This window comes from Phyllobates terribilis, unplaced genomic scaffold, assembly GCF_046119375.1.
Source record: "Phyllobates terribilis strain yellow unplaced genomic scaffold, ASM4611937v1 Scaffold_3__8_contigs__length_932513732, whole genome shotgun sequence".
In the NCBI taxonomy this organism is placed as follows: Eukaryota; Metazoa; Chordata; class Amphibia; order Anura; family Dendrobatidae; genus Phyllobates; species Phyllobates terribilis.
The window spans coordinates 488,688,343-488,707,151 of record NW_027362763.1 but is presented as its reverse complement, the minus strand read 5'-3'; the positions used below and the strand labels follow the sequence as shown (position 1 = coordinate 488,707,151).

The 18,809-nt window shown below is 41.9% G+C and overlaps 1 protein-coding gene across 1 annotated transcript in view; it reads left to right on the top strand.

The window, feature by feature from the left end:
- The first annotated feature begins 2,185 nt into the window (after positions 1-2,185).
- Positions 2,186-18,809, top strand: part of CEP85L (centrosomal protein 85 like) — a 173,158-nt gene continuing 156,534 nt past the window's right edge. Inside the window, exon 1 of the mRNA XM_073675927.1 lies at positions 2,186-2,332. Within this exon, the coding sequence (XP_073532028.1) occupies positions 2,320-2,332 (13 nt within the window). The 5' untranslated portion in view covers positions 2,186-2,319. The remainder of the gene's footprint in view (positions 2,333-18,809) is intronic.

The window sequence follows — 18,809 nt, the reverse complement described above, 5'->3', positions numbered from 1 at the left end:
TGCACTCATGTAGCGCTATAGCATGCAAACATTAAACATATGAAATTGGTATTGCGTTACTGCTTTAGAAAATAGGAAAAAACGAAGATGCTTAGCCCATAAAATGGCCAATTCATGTATGCCCAGCAGCCACACCAAGGTGATCTTCTTTGCTGGGAACCTAATCTAATGTGACTCCTCTCATAGCCTGATAGCCTACATTTATATGGGTAGGTAGAATTCTGCTGTGATTAAAACGCCATAGGCTGATGGGTGGAGTGCTCGGTCAGAGAGCCTATGTATACAAATATCAAAAGACTGACTGTCACTTCCAAAAGACTGATCACTCACTATACAGTGAGCCTGCTGTAATTACTCCCCAGAACTTTGATTGACAGTATGTTCTGTGCCAACATGCTACAGAGCACACTGTCAATCAATGTGCTGGGTCGTGATTACAGTAGGCTCACTGCCTAGTGATCGGTGATGGTAACAGCCCCCTATAACAGACACCTATGACTACAAGCGAGTGGCCGCAGGGAGGATATAAGTTAATTTTATCCTGGTAGCCATATTTTCAGTAAGGTGGCCAGGCAGCATTGTAACACTAGATCACTAGTTATCTGCCAATTAACCCTATATCTGTAAATTGCATATTCCAAGGTGACAGGTTCATTTTAATGCAAACTAGCTGTTTAGGACAAATGGCTTGACTGGATATAGTTGTAAAACTTTTTAGTTATATAGAAATTCAGACTTTCTTATGTTAAACCATAAATCACCTTTATTGACAATATTTTCAGTATAAAAACACAAGTTGATGAAATTTGCAAAGCAATTTAGAACATGTATAAAACAATTTACATATATTTGACATTTATATGATATTTTATTGATGAAATCTTGATAGAATACAAGACTTAACATCTCAACATGACACAATGGAGCCACTGCTCCAGTTAGCCTGCCAGACATAATTTTAATGCTAATAATCTGCAGATTAACCCAATATTTGCAGGTAAATGGTGTTTCTGGATATGGCAGGTTCACTTTAAAGTGCCATTTTGTGTATAATTTGGAGAAACCAATTGTTAAAGGAAACCTGTAATCAAGTGTTTTTACCCCAAACTAATGACATCGGTATATGGGAATTGTAATGCTGATTACATCCATAACTTTACTGTAGAAATATGAGTTTTTATTTCAGAGAACTTTACCATTGTATAGTCATGTAAATAAGTGCAAGTGCAGTGTGCAAGTGCAGACATTGCTCTTACAGTTCTGCTGCCTCTCTTCCCTATCCACCACCAACTGCCTCCTGTCTTTGATTAGTCTTTGTCTGTTCAGTTACCTGCTTCCCAACTCCGCAATCAAGTGTAAGCGTTGTCATTTACAATAACAGTGTATGCAAAGAAAACTCCTGATGAGGAAGACAGTCAGTGTCCGAAGCGATTGGTATAGTTTGCACTGACCGCATCCTTCATTAGAACAATCGCTGCAGGAGTGAAGAAGACTGTTTGCTTGCACTGATCCTGGTAGTACGGTCCAAGCTATGTAGATGCACCAGACACTGACCATCTCCCTCATCAGGAACTCGTGTGCATATACCGTCATGGTAATTGACGGCACTTGCACTTGATTGTGGGAGGTGGAAGCAGGTCACTGAAAGAAAAGTGACCTTCCAATCAATGACAGGCGACAGGCAAGGAATAGGGAAGAGAGGCAGCAGAGCGGTAAGTGCAGTGCCCGCCCATTGCACTTACGCCTCATTTGCATAACTATTCAATAGTACATTCCTCTGAAACATAACCTTAGATTTCTAAAGTAAAGCTATGGATGCAGTCAGCATAACAGTGCCCATACACAGATGGCATTACTTTAGAGAGCAAAATCCTGATGACAGGGTCCCATTAAATAAGTCGTGTTGAAGTATTTAAGTTGAAAAGGTTTATGTATCCATTAGAACCCAAGAAGAAGCACAATATAACATCTCGGCCACAGTTTAAAAAAGACTTTTCGCCCCTGCCTTGGGCCATAGCAGCTTGGTCGCTGTAGGACAGTCCTACACCTGATGATGGCAATAGTTGGCAGGACAGAGTGCTATGGACTATTAGGGATGTTGCGTGCTGATAATCCTGTGCCTCCCCTGCTGACTCTTTCAGTTTGGAGTTTTCGGACAGACTCTTCTGTATCCAGGGAGCTGTGAGTCGGCTACTATTTACAGAGTCATAGTAATTGCCTCTCAGATTCACTTTCCTCTACTATGAACACTGCTCAGTCCTGCAAGACAACTTGAACAAAGAAAAACTAAAGAAAGAAGGCATCCAGAGAGTGTGAAACATGGAGAAGTCAAGTAAGGTTTAACACATTTGTCTGCTGTGATTTGGTCTGTGCATAAAGTGTAGCAGGTGTCCTGGCTGGGGACATGCTGTGTAAGCTGCTGCCTCCTGGAAGCATATGCTGCAGAGATATCTGCTCTCTCTATTATCCCATAGACATGTATTCACACACTGTGACAGATGGAAGGAACTGATATGCACTTCTGCACTTTTATAACATTTTCCAGCTGGTAGATTAATGTCCCTTTCACTGGTTTTGAGTATTTTCTTCTATTTCGCGGCGATTGCTACTTTCCTTGCCGTCGGCAAACGATAACCTATTAATCTATTAATTATTGTTAATGGAATTAATGAAACTTTCCAGATAACCCGAAGTTTCAGGTCCTTATAGTTTTCCAGATCTCCACTTGCTGTCAATGATTGGAAGCATTCCTATAAATATCCAAAGGCTTAAAAATATCCGGATTATTTTCAATTAACACAAGTCCTTGGTAATTTCCAAGTAAGAGTTCTGAGAAACTGCAATGAAATGTTCAACTGTGTGAGCAGCATACTATCCGCATGGGTTTTAAAATGAAGAGTGTCTCAATTTACTGACAGCAAGTTTTACACAAAGTATATTAGAAAGTTGAACAGTTTTCATTAGAAAATCCGACGTGTGCATGAAACTTACAATACTTGTTATACTATTTAAATAAAACCGTCAGGAATCTCCGTCACAGATTTCGTTGTACCAGGCAGGAAGAAGTGCAGTATGCTGTGCTATTCTTCCCGTGAAAATGACAGACACCACAAGGGAGTTGGCCAGAACCCAATATTGACCAACGAGATCTGCTTACTAATAATGCGTGGTGCCTACAGAACATGTGAGTTGGTTCCTTCACATCTAATCATTAACAGTAATAGGTGCACATTAATTAAATATTCTTATAACTTCATCACCCTTATCGCTGTACTGGTAGTGGGGATTCTTGGTAAACAGGGCTCGAATAACAGAGGGCATGCGATGCCCTAACCTCTATCTATTACATGGGGGAAGCAGGAGACGTTCTTACTGCCTCCTCTGCTTACTATTTTCCTCTTGCAAATTCCTGGTTGATCAGTTGTATTTGGTTAGGAGAGGTCTTCTCATCGCTTTGGATCCAGGAGTAGTTAGGTTTGGAGTAAGGAATGTTTTAGAGTCAGTAGAAAACAGTGATGAATGAAGTCAGTGTCTCTGCCTGGCATTTGATCAGAGTACCACATTTTAATATTCAGCTGGTGTAGTTCAATATCAGGAGACTTAAAGGAGTTGTCCACTACATTGTTCTTTGATTAAAAATGGACCCACAGAGTTACTAAAACGATAAAGAAAAGATATTCACCTACCAGACTCCTGCCACACTGCTGCCTGTGTTGCTAATCAGTGTCTTGGCTTCATCTTCCTGCAAGGTAAGTCACATGATTGCTGCAGCCAATCAGTAGCCGCTGTTCGGGTGCAGCCTTCATGTTCCATCTCAGCATCTTCCAGCTCTTATACAATGTAAAGGTTGCATCTGATTAGTGGCTGATTGGTTGCAGCGGTCATGTGATGTCCATGTCCAGAAGAAAAAGCATAACTGGCGGGGGACAGAGGCAGTGGTGTGATTGAGCAGTGGGATCTGATAGGTTACTATCCATTTTTTTTTGTTTTAATACCCCAATGGGACAATTTTTTATCTAAAAAATGTAGTGGACAACCCTTTGAAGTTGACATGTCCACTCTACTTCACTTCTCTATTTTAATTGTTTAGTATTACTGTAGAATGACCTTTTGTAGGTCCCATTTATTGCCTTACAGTGCCCAGTTGGCCAACAGATATTCTTCCCAACTCCTCTAAACACATGCACACATGAGGGCTGTTTCCTTTGGCACCAAATAAACGGGAATGTTCCTTCTTCCCCCTGACATCTCCTGTTTGTGGAGCGATATCATACCTCCATACACATAATTAACCAGTACTGATGACTCTTCTGTAATGTATATGCGCACCTATATGTGTCCAATAGCAGTGTACACATGAAAATATGAAAATCTCCCTTGGCATTTTTTGTGTTTTGCTACCTCACAACAAGTAATGTCACAGTTTTTTTCAGGGTTTGGATCAGTTCATGTAAAGAACATGCCTACAACTGTGAACATTTGGATTTCTTTTTATTGTGAATCAAACAACAAATAGGACAAAATAACTGAAAACTTCAGTGTGCATAAGTATTCACCCCCTAAATTCAGTACTTTGTAGAGCCTCCTTTTGCGGCAATTGCAGCTGCAAGTCCCTTTGCATAAGTCTCTATGAGCTCTCTGTAGCGCCGGCGTCTCGGCCTCCTGCCGGGCAGAGACGCCGCTCCCCTCACCGCCGCGGTCCTGGTCTAGCGTCCTCCAGCTCCCCTGCTGCTGCTGCGCGCACCTCTCGCAGCTTTCCGGGCACTGTATTTAGGGCGCGCGCTTCCTCCCTCTTAAAGGGGCCACGCGTGCCATCCTAAAGAGTCCCCGGCCAATGGCCGGAGGACCACCCCTATTTAAAGCACCTCCTCCAAAATGAAGGTGCCTGCGCAAGGTTGTTGTTTGTGTGCTAACACTCTCCTCAGCCCTCAGGTCCTAGTGCTTGTCAGTCTGTCTATCAGCCGTGCCCGCCAGCCTGTCTATCAGCGGTGACCGCCAGCCTGTCTATCAGCCGTGCCCGCCAGCCTATCAGCCCTGCCCGCCAGCCTGTCTATCTGCCGTGCCCGCCAGCCAGTCTACCTGCCGTGCCCGCCAGCCTATCTACCTGCCGTGTCCGCCGGCTTGCCTACCCGGCTCACCTGTCAGGTTACCTGCTGTGTCCGCCTGCTTGTCTACCCGGATCACCTGTCTGGCCACCAGCCGTACCCGCCTGCTTGCCTACCCGGATCACCCGCCAAGCTACCTGCCGCAGTACCTGTCAGCCTCAGCCACCTGACCCGTGGGAGTCGCCTGCTCTCACACAAGGTCGGTCCCAGAGTGGCACCTGGTTCCCCTGCCCGGTCCCTCCTTGGTTCACAGAGTCGACTAAGCCACCGTGTGGCCAGGGTCGGTCCGAGTAGTCACTTAGTTACGCCCCTCTGGTTCCCCCTTGCATCCCACCACAGAGGTTCCACCACCCGGACCCGTAACACTTTCCACATCTTGCCACTGGGGTCTTTGCCCATTCCTCAAGGCACAATTGCTCCAGCTCCTTCAAGTTAGATGTTTTTTTTCTGGTGAACAGCAATCTTAAAGTCTGACCACAGAGTCTCAATTGGATTAAGGTCTGGGCTTTGACTAAGCCACTCCAAAACATTTACACGTTTCCCCTTAACCCACTCGAGTGTTGCTTTAGCAGTATGTTTTGGGTCATTGTCTTGTTGGAAGGTGAACCTCCGTCCCAGTCTCAAATCACTGACAGACTGAAACAGGTTTTGCTCAAGAAAATCCCTGTATTTCGCACCATTCATCTTCCCCTCGAATCTGACCATTTTCCCTGTCCCTGCTGCCGAAAAATATCCCCACAGCATGATGCTGTCACCACCATGTTTCAGTGTGGGGATGGTATTCTTGGAGTGATGAGCTGAGTTGGTTTGGTGCCAGACATAGCATTTACCTTGATGGTCAAGTTAAATTTTGGTCTCATCTGACCACAGCACCTTCCTCCCTGCATTTGAGGAGTCTTCCCTGCCACATGTCTTTTGGAAAACTCAAAATGAGCCTTACAATTTTTGTGTGTAAGTAAAGTTTTTTTCTGCCCACTCTTCCATAAAGGGCACCTCTATGGAATGTATGGCTTATTGTGGTCGCATGGACAGATACTCCAGCCTTTGCTTGGGAACTCCTCAGCTTCTTCAGGGTTACTTTTGGTCTTTGTGCTGCCTCTCTGATTAACGCACTCCTTGCCAGGGGCAGAGAGTTTTGGTGGGCGGCCCTCTCTTGGCAGGTTTGTTGTGGTACCATGCTCTTTCCATTTGATGATAATGGATTTTATGGTGCTCTGGGGGATCATCAGAGATTAGGAAATTTTTTTAGAACCCAACCCTGACTTGTACTTCTCAACAACTTTGTCCCTGGCTTGTTTGAAGATCTCCTTGGTCTTCATGGTGTTGTTTGATTAGTGGTGCCTCTTGCTTAATGGTGTTGCAGCCTATGTGGCCTTTCAGAAAAGGTGAGTATATACTGACAGACCTTGTGACATTTAGCTTGCACACAGGTGGACTTCCTTTCACTAAGCATGTGACTTATGAAGGTAATTGCTTGCACCAGAAATTTTAAGGGGCTTCATCTCAAAAGGGGTGAATACATATGCACATGTCAATTTTTAGTTATTTGATCCCAGAAATTAAATTTATGCCTATTTTTCTCACTTCACTATACCTACTTAGACTATTCAGTGCTAATGTATCACACACAAATCGGATTACAAAAATATTTAAACACAGATTGTAATGTAACAAAATAGGTAAAAAGCCAAGCGGGTGAATACTTTCGCAAACCACTGTATATGAAGTAACTAGCATAGCTTCATTGATACATGCCCACTATTGTCTTTTTTTTGTAGTTACCACTTTATATGGTAGAAAACAGTACAATAGTTGTGTATGATGTATAATTTTAGCAGTTTAAGTTTCATTGGAATAATGAGGTCTATAAATAGGACTGATCTGATAATAACCCTCACCCTTTTTGGCTTATTACTGGATAACTCTTAATTCTCATGAGAGCAGTGTATAACTCTTAATTCTCATGAGAGCAGTTTTCTGTCTCCAAGCAAAACACTGTAAATGTGACCCTATTAACATCAAGAACACATTATTGAGGCCATATGAAGAGTTACAACAACATAGAAAACCACATGGTGGCGTTGTAGTGACCTTTGACCTTAGCTATCGTGAGTTCGGTTTAGTTTAGCTTGTACTTTGGCATGATACAACCTGATATGTTATGCTGTAATATTTATGTGCTGCTGTTATATTTTCATGTGAGGATAATCGCTTCCTTGAACATTTCACTTTGGAAACTCCCCTCTCAATTCACGAGCATTGGATTTCCAAAATTTAGACTGTTGGTTTCAGCTTCCCAACTGGATTATGGAATGGTTATTTTACACATGACCTCTATTGCTGTCTTTCTTATGTACTTGGACGGTCAATAGGTTGGTTAACCATTTAGAGAGAATTCTTTACCAGTTAGGGTTATCCTAATTCAATATTTTCCTCCTACGTGGTATTTAATGGAAGAATATTTACACATTTAGGCCCCGATTCATCAAAGCTTTTATGGCAGAAAAGTGGAGTCAAAACTTTTAAAAGTCACAAAATTTTTGAGCAAAACTGTTGCGACTTTTAGAGTTTTCACGCTAGTTTCCCCAGCTGCACCAAAATGGGCAGAGCTGGGGCAGAATTTGGGCATGCGGACGCGTGATGCCACCGCAAAACATTTATTGGGAAATTGCAAAACTTTTTCTACACGTTATAACAGAGCTCAGCGGTGAAGCCAAAGTAGACAGAATAAGATGGCTGAGTACAGGTCATGAACTTTAGGTGGGATATCACACCTGCAGCCCTGTGAACAAATAATGGTGGGGAGGCGCATACAGGCAGAGCTGGAGCGGTGGGCTTTGGAATATTGCACGATTTGCTTTATCTTCAGTTCAGCCCATTTTTTTATGAAACCGGACACCCCGTTAAAAAGAGGGGAGGGGGAATGCATGGATGTTGAATACCATAGCTGCCGAAATGCAACTAGATTGCCCATGCATGAACAATGCACACAATTTCTTTCCTGTGGAGCATGGGCAGGACAGTACACACTACTGCTGCTAGCTCATCATGCTTCCTAAATGAGACATCATTGATGATGTGACATACCCTAGTGTAGTGGATGCCTGAATAAGACCTATGTGATACATGCGCAGCACTTCATCAAATCTGGTTATAAAATAGCAGCACTATGGTCATGTGCATCACACCAGAAAAGGTACTCGGACACTTTTGGAACTGTGAGTAAACTAAAATTGATCTATTGATTTAAGAATTTTTAGCATGGGAACGAATAAAAGATAGGTTTTGGAAACCCCCTTTTTAAGGCACCGACTAGCAAAGAAAGCCACTCCTTTTTACGTACCTTTCATGACTTTCTTATCTAAAGTTGGTCATTCGCATTCAATAAGGCTATGTTCACATGTACAGGGTGGGCCATTTATATGGATACACCTAAATTAAATGGGAATGGTTGGTGATATCAACTTCCTGTTTGTGGCACATTAGTATATGGGAGGGGAAAAACTTTTCCAGATGGGTGGTGACCATGGCGGCCATTTTGAAAGTTGGCCATTTTGGATCCAACTTTATTTTTTCAATGGGAAGAGGGTCATGTGACACATCAAACTTATTGAGAATTTCATAAGAAAAACAATTGTGTGCTTGGTTTTAAGGTAACTTTATTCTTTCATGAGTTTTTTACAAGTTTATGACCACTTATAAAATGTGTCCAAAGTGCTGCCCATTGTGTTGGATTGTCAATGCAACCCTCTTCTCCCACTCTTGACACACTGATAGCAACACCGCAGAAGAAATGCTAGCATAGGCTTCCAGTATCCGTTGTTTCAGATGCTGCACATCTCGTATCTTCACAGCATAGACGACAATTGCCTTCAGATGACCCCAAAGATAAAAGTCTAAGGGGGTCAGATCGGGAGACCTTGGTGGCCAATCAACTGGCTCACGATGACCAATCCACTTTCCAGGAAACTTCATGTAGGAATGCTCAAACCTGACACCCATAATGTGGTGGTGCACCATCTTGTTGAAAAAACTCAGGGAATGTGCCATCTTCAATGCATAAAGAGGGCAACACATCATCATCTAGCAATTTCCAGTGGCATTGAGGTTTCCACTGATGAAGAATGGTCCCACTTTGTACCCCATATACCACACCATACCATCAAGATTCTCAATAAGTTTGATGTGTCACATGACCCTCTTCCCATTGAAAAAAATAAAGTTGGATCCAAAATGGCCGACTTGAAAATGGCGACCGTGGTCACCACCGATCTGGAAAAGTTTCCCCCCTCCCATATACTAATGTGCCACAAACAGGAAGTTGATATCACCAACCATTCCCATTTAATTTAGGTATATCCATATAAATGGCCCACCCTGTACAATAATCATCAGTTAGAACGGTTCCAGCAGCAATCTGTTTACAAAAATGCAGAAACAACATTTTTTGTCCAGCTAAAAAAAAAGCTAAATTCAACTGGATCCGTTTTTTTTTAACATTGAAGTCTATGGAAAACAGATCCATTAAATAGTCATCCGTTTTTCTTCCATTTCAAACTGATCCAGTTAGTTTTCATAGAGTTCAATGTTAAAAAACGAATCTGTGACACTGAGTCAGTTCTCATGGACAAGCTGTGAGTGGGATAGTCAAGGAGTCTGGGGTCAAAGCCTGGAGGGTACGTCCAGGACCGGCATCATAGATACAGTTGAAAGCAATGATGGAGGACAGAGTGTCAGATGACACTCCCTCTCCCATCATTCTGCCTCTGACGCAGCGGGTGAGATGACGTCACTTCATCGCGCCACGCTGTGCCGGCTGTGGAGATGCTGAGACGCTCTGCAGAGCTCAAAGCAGCGGGGGAAAGAGGAGAGGTAAGTATTGTATTTGTTTTTTATACATGGTGGCCATAATTCTGCAGGACTGTGGGGCTGCATTATTCTGTATGGGAAGCTGCATTATACTGTATGGGGGGATGCATTATACTCTGGGGGGGCTGCATTATACTTTATGGGATGGCTGCATCATACTGTATGGGATGGCTGCATAATACTGTATGGGATGGCTGCATCATACTGTATGGGATGGCTGCATAATACTGTATGGGGGGCTGCATTATTCTGTATGGGGGCTGCATTATACTGTATGGGGGGCTACATTATACTCTGAGGAGTGGCTGCATTATACTGTATGGGGTGGCTGCATTATACTCTGAGGAGTGGCTGCATTATACTGTATGGGGTGGCTGCATTATACTCTGAGGAGTGGCTGCATTATACTGTATGGGGTTGCTGCATTATACTCTGAGGAGTGGCTGCATTATACTGTATGGGGTGGCTGCATTATACTGTATGGGGACTGCATTATACTCTATGGGGGGCAGCATTATACTCTGAGGGGGTTGCATTATACTCTGAAGGGTGGCTGTATTATACTGTATGGGGTGGCTGCATTATACTGTATGGGGGGGCTGCATTATACTGTAGGGGGGGCTGCATTATACTGTATGGGGTGGCTGCATTATAGTCTATGAGGGGAGCTGCATTATACTCTGACGGATGGATACATTATACTCTATGGGGGGGCTGCATTACACTCTGTACACTCTGAGGGGGGCTGCATTATAATCTATGAGGGGGGTTGCATTATACTCTATGAGGGTCTGCATTATACTCTATGGGGGGTTGCATTATACTCTACGGGGGCTGCATTATACTCTGAGGGGGTTGCATTATACTCTGAAGAGTGGCTGCATTATACTGTATGGGGTGACGGCATTATACTGCATGGGGGGCTGCATTATACTGTATGAGGTGGCTGCATTATACTGTATGGGGGGCTGCATTACGTTCTGAGGGGGGCTGCATTATAATCTATGGGGGGTTACATTATACTCTATCGAGGACTATGGTGTGCATTATACTATATGTACTATATGGGGGCTGCATTATACTATATAGGGGCTGCATTATACTCTATCAAAGACTATAGGGAGTGCATTATACTATATGTACTATATGGGACCTGCATTATACTGTATCGAGAACTATGGGGAATGCATTATACTATATGAAGGACTATGGGGTGCTTTATGCTATGGGAAGTGCATTGTACTATATTGAGGACTATGGGAAGTGCATCATACTATAGGGAGGATATGGGCTGTGCATTCTACTATATGGAGGACTATGGGGAGTGCATTATACTGCATGGAGAACTATGGAGTGCATTATACTGTATGGAGGACTATAGGGTGTGCATTATACTATATGGAAGACTATGGGGAGTGTATTATACTATATGGAAGGCTATGGGGAGTGTATTATATTATATGGAGGGTTATGGGAAGTGTATTACACTATATGGAGGACCATGGGGTTTATACTATATGGAGGGCTATGGGGAGTGTATTATACTACATGGAGGGCTATGGGGCACATTATACTACATGGAGGGCTATGGGACACATTATGCTATATGGAGGACTATCGGATATGCATTATACAATATGGAGGACTGTGGGGAACATTATACAATATTGAGGACCATGGGGTGCATTATACTATGTGGAGGACTATGGGGTGTATTATACTAAACAAGCAAAATGCTGCCTATTTATCGAGTGATTGGATTGTTTATGCCAGAACAAAAATCGTTGTTCTCACAAGCATATCGCCCAGTGAAAACTGAAGATAAGCTGCTGATAACATGATACTGTATGGGAACAGATTCATCTATTAGTGATTGTTCTGTCCCCATCATTCTTCCTCAGCCGATGTAAAGAGGTCCGTAAACAAGTGCCGAACGACTTCAATATTGTCGATCACGCTAGTTTAGCAGCCTGAACTCAGCACATGTAAATACAACCGATATGTTTCTGTGTGATGGTGCAATATGTTCGCATTTGGGGCCCCACTTTAAACTTTTGCCCAGGGCCACACTTTGTCTAAAACCGGCCCTGGGTACATCATAAACAGAAGGAAGAGACAAAGGCGTAATCAGGTAACGGTCCGAGATCAAAATACCTCGAGGATAGTGGATCAGAACAAAGGGGTTAAATAGACAGAGGTTCAGAACGAGATCCCAGGTCAGGTATCGAAAGTTCATCAAGAAAAAGCACAGAGAAAACCAACCACACTTAGCTGAAGCTACGTTTGGCAGAGGTCTGGGACTGACAGCCCAGCTAAGTAGCTGGGCAATCACCTGGGACTAGGAATACCTCAAGACAGCCCAGCATCTCCCAGTCTCAGATTGGACACCCAAGCTGTCAATCAAAACACTGACAGCTCAGCACGCCCCTGCACCAGACTGGATGATTGAGCTGTCAAAGTACTGACATCTTCAGCACGCCGCTGCACCAGATTGGACGGCCGAGCCTTCAGTAATTGCATCCCAGACACACTGAGGGGTGCATTCGTGACAGGATCCAGTTGAAATCAGTTTTTGCAGCTGGACAAAAAAATTGTGTCTGCACAACGTTTTTGCAAATGGATTGCTGCTGGATCCATTATAACTGATGACTACTGGACATGTGAACATAGCCTAACTGTTTGTAGAACACTTGCCAGGTGGGATTAGGAGCCCAACACATAATAGATAGCAGTCTGATGAACAATGGTTTGGCCGATCATAGTAGCACTCATTCAGCCGAGCGCTCTTGTGCTATATACAAGAGAGTCACTGTCAAACTCCTATGGCAGCATAACCACTTTAACCTGCAAAAATGTGCAGTAATTAATTAGTATTTGGTGTGATTTCCAGACATTATGGAGCAACATCTCGTCCAGACAAAGACCACAATGTGTGTCTTTAACCATGAGGTGCCCCCAGGATAAATCAAATTATTTTTCACAATTTGCATGATTTGTGGCAAAAATTACATTTGCCTGCAAATTTACTAATATTTGCATTCGAGCACTCATATAAGGAGAGGTGAGGGTCATGTTTCAGGCATTCATGGTTGCCAACCATCTAGAAATTCCAGGATAATCTGTAAAAATAGGTCATGTTTTTGCCCTGTCTGTAAAAAAAATTTAAGACGTCAATTATTTTTTTGAAGCTGAAGAAAGGCATACAGCTTATGTTCACTGTAATTATCATCATTTTACAGTTTACAGTAAATGCAGCTGATGTCTTCATATCTGAATTATGGGCTGTAGACATGTATCACTTATAATCATAATGATTTGTTATGGTTTTCCAATGTGTCTGTAAAAAATATTGTCTTTCCCTGATTTTTTGATAAGCTGTCCAGAAAAAAATAAAAAGTAAATTTGGCAACCCTGCAAGCGTCCTGTGGCAATTCCTTTGAGTCCTTTATATCTGAAAATCTCAAGAACCAAGAAGCTTGCAGTTCCAGACAAAGGTAGCACTAGATACTAAAATTTTTCTTTGTTTTCTTCTCAACATTTTTTTTTGCAGTCTAGAGGGATCATATTTTTTTCTATATTTCGGACAACCCTGTCCTTATGTCTGGTGGTCCTCGCTCCGGTGGACCTGTTGAGTCCATGCATACCACAGTTTACATTCATTTGTAAGGCTGCCATATAATTCTACATTTCCCTTATAGGAGCTGTTGAATGGGAAATTTGTGGCTGCCCATGGGTCGCCATTGGTGAGAGCAGCCAGGATTTTTTTTTGAGAAAGGGGCTGTCTTCATGAGACTACCCCTACAAGGATTGGTGGAGACCAACGTTACAACTATGATTAGCACTGCAATAGCCACCAAAAGTGATTGTCAGCTATTAAAAATAGGCATTTCCGTCCTATCGCTCTGTTGGTAAATCACGCCTATGCTGTCCTGGGGGAGAGACTATGGTGCATCAATAATATACAACTCCATTATTGTCTTCCTACAGGAAAGGTAGCGGATGAAATCAAATATACAGTAATTATTGAAAACAGTCACACTTGCCCTTGATGGCAAAGAGATATCATGAGGGCTGGATGTACACATGTGGTCAAAATTGTTGGTACCCCTCGTTTAATGAAAGAAAAACCCACAATGGTCACAGAAATAACTGACAAAAGTAATAATGAATTAAAAATCTATGAAAATGAACAAATGAAAGTCAGACATTGCTTTTCAACCCTGCATCCACAGAATTAAAAAAAAAATTAAACTTATGAAATAGGCCTGGACAGAATGATGGTACCCCTGAAAATAATGTGACAAAAGGGACATGTTAAATCAAGTTGTGTCCACTAATTAGCATCACAGGTGTCTACAATCTTGTAATCAGTCAGTGGGCCTCAATATAGGGCTACAGATACTCACTGTGCTGTTTGGTGACATGGTGTGTACCACACTCAACATGGACCAGAGGAAGCAAAGGAAAGAGTTGTCTCAGGAGATTAGAAAGAAAATTATAGACAAGCAAGGTAAAGGTTATAAGACCATCTCCAAGCAGCTTGATGTTCCTGTGACTACAGTTGCACATATTATTCAGGGACTGTAGCCAACCTCCCTGGATGTGGCTGCAGGAGGAAAATTGATGACAAATTAAAGAGACGGATAACACGAATGGTAACAAAAGAGCCCAGGATAACTTCTAAAGAGATTAAAGGTGTACTTCAAGCTCAAGGAACATCAGTGTCAAATCGCACCATCCATCGTTATTTGATCCAAAGTGGCTAATTACCTCTTATTCACATCAGGACGGACAAATATGACCTCTTAAAAAGCATATCAAAAAAGAGGCAAAAGATGTCAGAAATAGACAAATAGACCTAAGACATATAATGTCTAATTAGCCCTTTTAGAATATACATATATGACCTTTTGGATAACGAATCCCAAAAGGCCAATAGTTTCAAACCAATCCTGGTCAATAAATAAAAAAAATACAGTGCTATCAGACATTAGTGATATATGTGGATCTCACCCATTTTTTGCATGCGGGTATCATTCAGGGTTCTTCATCCCATTCAGTCGATTTGTTCTTTAGAAGAAATCTACCCTGTCATGCCCCTGGTGTTAGCTCCCGCCCTGACAAGGTCAGTACCCAAGTTTTGTTAAGTATATAATTCCACATGTGTTAATTCATAGTTTTGATGCCTTCAGTGTGAATGTACAATTTTCAAAGTCATGAAAATACAGAAAAATCTTTAAATGAGAAGGTGTGTCTAAACTATTGGTCTGTACTGTATATGTGTAATTCACGTATGGATACAAAATACTGACAAAACTGGAGACCCAAATTAGCACCTACACATGAAGCTGAAACAGTGATTAATGACGTGAATCTCACAAGTAGAGCAGATTCCCCGGGATGTAGAAACATCCAGACTTGTGTAATGGGAATATGTATGTTGCTAGGCAGCAGTTTGCATTATGGCGTGGGAGTGCACGGAGAGGAATAAGCCTACTATTCAGGACGGTAACATTATTCACAGTGTGCCACATTCTGCATAGAATCTAACACATTCCCTGCCTCTGTAGCATTCAGCTTAATTAGTAGCATTATATTTCTCTGATCATAATGTATAGCAGTAAATTCGCTGCTGGCTATCATCCTGTGTGATGATCCATAATTACAAGTACAGTATGTCTGAGTACATTATCACAGGATATAATAACTATAAACTTCAGCTATAGACAGTCATTATTGATTTATATTGTGCCAACACAGTCCTACAAATGCAAATAATTAGTATACGGTACAACTACACAAGATATTATACTTGTTGGAAGAACAACATCTGTATGACGTGCAGATAGTGCAATGACACCCGAGCTCCTGAATGCTCCTCTGCACCAGGAGAGAATGGCAGCACTTTCAATTAGGAGGAGATATCTGGGACTTAAAAAAAATGTTCCTAGGTACTAACAGGCATGTAGTTTCTAACAGAGGTAACTAACTACCTGTTTGTTGTACCCAGCGCTGGTCACTGACTGCTCCTACCAGAGATTCAGCTGCTCCCTGTCAACTGCACAGCGGCTTCTCCTCCTGTTGACAGGGCGGGATCACTGACGTTATGCTGATTGACAGCCGGCTTCCCCCAATTAGGCAGCAGAGAGCCGGCTGACAATCAGCATGACACCAGGAGTCCCGCCCTGTCAACAGGAAGAGAAACTGCCGCTCTGTTGACGTGACGTCAGCGGATGTGTGTGACCGCTCTGTGCCAGCGGAGAACAGCGCCAGGCACAACAGACAAGTAGGTAGCAACTATCTGTCGGTTAGAGCTTAAGCACTTTTTTTTTAAAGTCCCGGATATCTCCTGGATCACCAGTGGCTAGGGTTGAGCGAGTATGTTCTGTCCGAGTACACTCGGGCGAGCTCCGAGTATTTACAGCTGCTCGGTGATAAGGTTAAATCGCTCCCGTGTGCATGATTTGCAACTGTTTGACAGCTTTATTACATGTTAGGAATGTGTAAGAAATAGACATTCCTCCCATGTAATAAAGCTGTCAAACAGTTGCAAATCATGCACACGGGAGCGATTCAACCATATCACCGAGCAGCTATAAATACTTGGCCCGAGCTTGGCCCGAGCATACTCGGCGAAAGGGTTAATAGAACATACTCGCTCAACACTACTAGTGGCGTAACTTGCAGCTGGTGGGCCTCAATACAATATATCCAACAGGATTTTGAATAGTATTGGTCTTTTTATATAGGCCACTAGGACAGTTTGGGTCCATCTAGACTTCAGGGCTCAGGTGCGTCTGCAACCCCTATATCCACTAGGGATCACTTGATTTAAAAGTTATTAAATTGGGGCCCAGGAGGTTCAACTTTCTATATTGGCTTCTGACCATTATTTTTTTTACATAATAAATAATTTAATAGAAAATGTAGAAATAAAATCACAACTATTCTTCAGGTATGTAGAACATCCATGTAGCTACTGTAATCACATGGTTGTGTGCCTGACTCACTCCACTTCCATCAGTAATCCATCAATGAAAGTGAAACTGTGGTCATATAAATTGCATTTAGACAAGATCACTTTACAGCTCAGTTATATAACTTGTATTAACCCCCAGACAGCAGAGCATAATCCAGGAAAATAGCCCTATCAATATTAAATTCAATGAGAAGTCCTAGCATTGCAGTTTCCAAGTATATGTCTAGAATGGCCATATACTGTAGGAACAGGACAAGTCAAGTATGGTGATAATATTGACTATGCCATTACAAAGTAACTTGTCTGGGCATTATGTATAAAGAAGAAGGAAATGTTACTGACTGCTCACAAGGTCAAAAAGATCATGTGATGTGAAGTCTAGCTCTTTTCTTGGAAACCATGACTTTCTAGAGATCTGCAGGTGCCTTTTAACTTTACTCTCATAAGAAATCTTTATCTTATTATATTTTAGACTATAAATATTTTATTCTACGAGATGTGTTTTTGGGTAAAAAAAATGTATTTAAAATTCATTTAAAAACATTGCCTTAAATAGTGTAAAAAATGATGCTATATTGTATAAGCATTTATTTAGGTAATATACAGTATAGTACAATGTTCTATACTTTATCTAATTTTTCTCATTTTTAATCATTACTTATTTATAATATGTAATAAGGAAATGACTAGTTTATGTTAAATGGCCTAGCATGTTCATGAGGTCAAATGTACATGACTTCTCAGATGTTGCATGCTTTTGAAGTCCTGGCATCATTTTGAATGGCTTCCTGATGTTTATACTTGGCCAGTAAAGTGATGCCCCAAGCTAGTCTTTTATTATAAAGCTTCTTGGATTCCTTGCAACTTCTGAGTACAATAACTGACCCATTTTACTCTTTTCAGCTTGTTCCTCCTTTGAAAGCATCCTTGCAATCTTGCTTGCACGGCTCAAAACACTCTTTGTAGTGCACATATTAGTTAGGGTTTTTTATATAATGTACGTCAATACTCTTTTCCATTGACATGCATGCCAATAAAATGTGCATGATCAATAGGTTCTGATGTCTCTTCCCTATTATGAAGTGGTGTGTAACAAAGCATTCTCACTAATTCCAACTTACTAAATGCGTAAGAAGAGGACCTAAAGAATCAAATTGTACCACCTAAACCTTTCTAAATACGGCTGTAATGCAGTGCAGTTTTATTAATACACTTACAGACTGACATCTTCCCTGGTTTTCAGTGACACTCTGGTTCTCCTTTGGTTCAAGTGATGGCTCCTCTCCTTTGCCAGGTCACACAGGGACGGTTGTGTGGTCAGTACTACTTCCGTCAATGTAAGCCTATGAAGACTCAGAACAAGGCTCCATAGACGTACAGTACAGACCAAAAGTTTGGACACGCCTTCTCATTTAAAGATTTTTCTGTATTTTCATGACTGAAAATTGTACATTCACACTGAAGGCATCAAAACAATGAATTAACACATGTGGAATTATATACGTAACAAAAAAGTGTGAAACAACTGAAAATATGTCTTATATTCTAGGTTCTTCATAGTAGCCACCTTTTGCTTTGATGACTGCTTTGCACACTCTTGGCATTCTCTTGATGAGCTTCAAGAGGTAGTCACCGGAAATGGTTTTCACTTCACAGGTGTGCCCTGTCAGGTTTAGTAAGTGGGATTTCTTGCCTTATAAATGGGGTTGGGACCATCAGTTGTGTTGTGCAGAAGTCAGGTGGATACACAGCTGATAGTCCTACTGAATAGACTGTTAGAATTTGTATTATGGCAAGAAAAACGCAGCTAAGTAAAGAAAAACGAGTGGCCATCATTACTTTAAGAAATGAAGGTC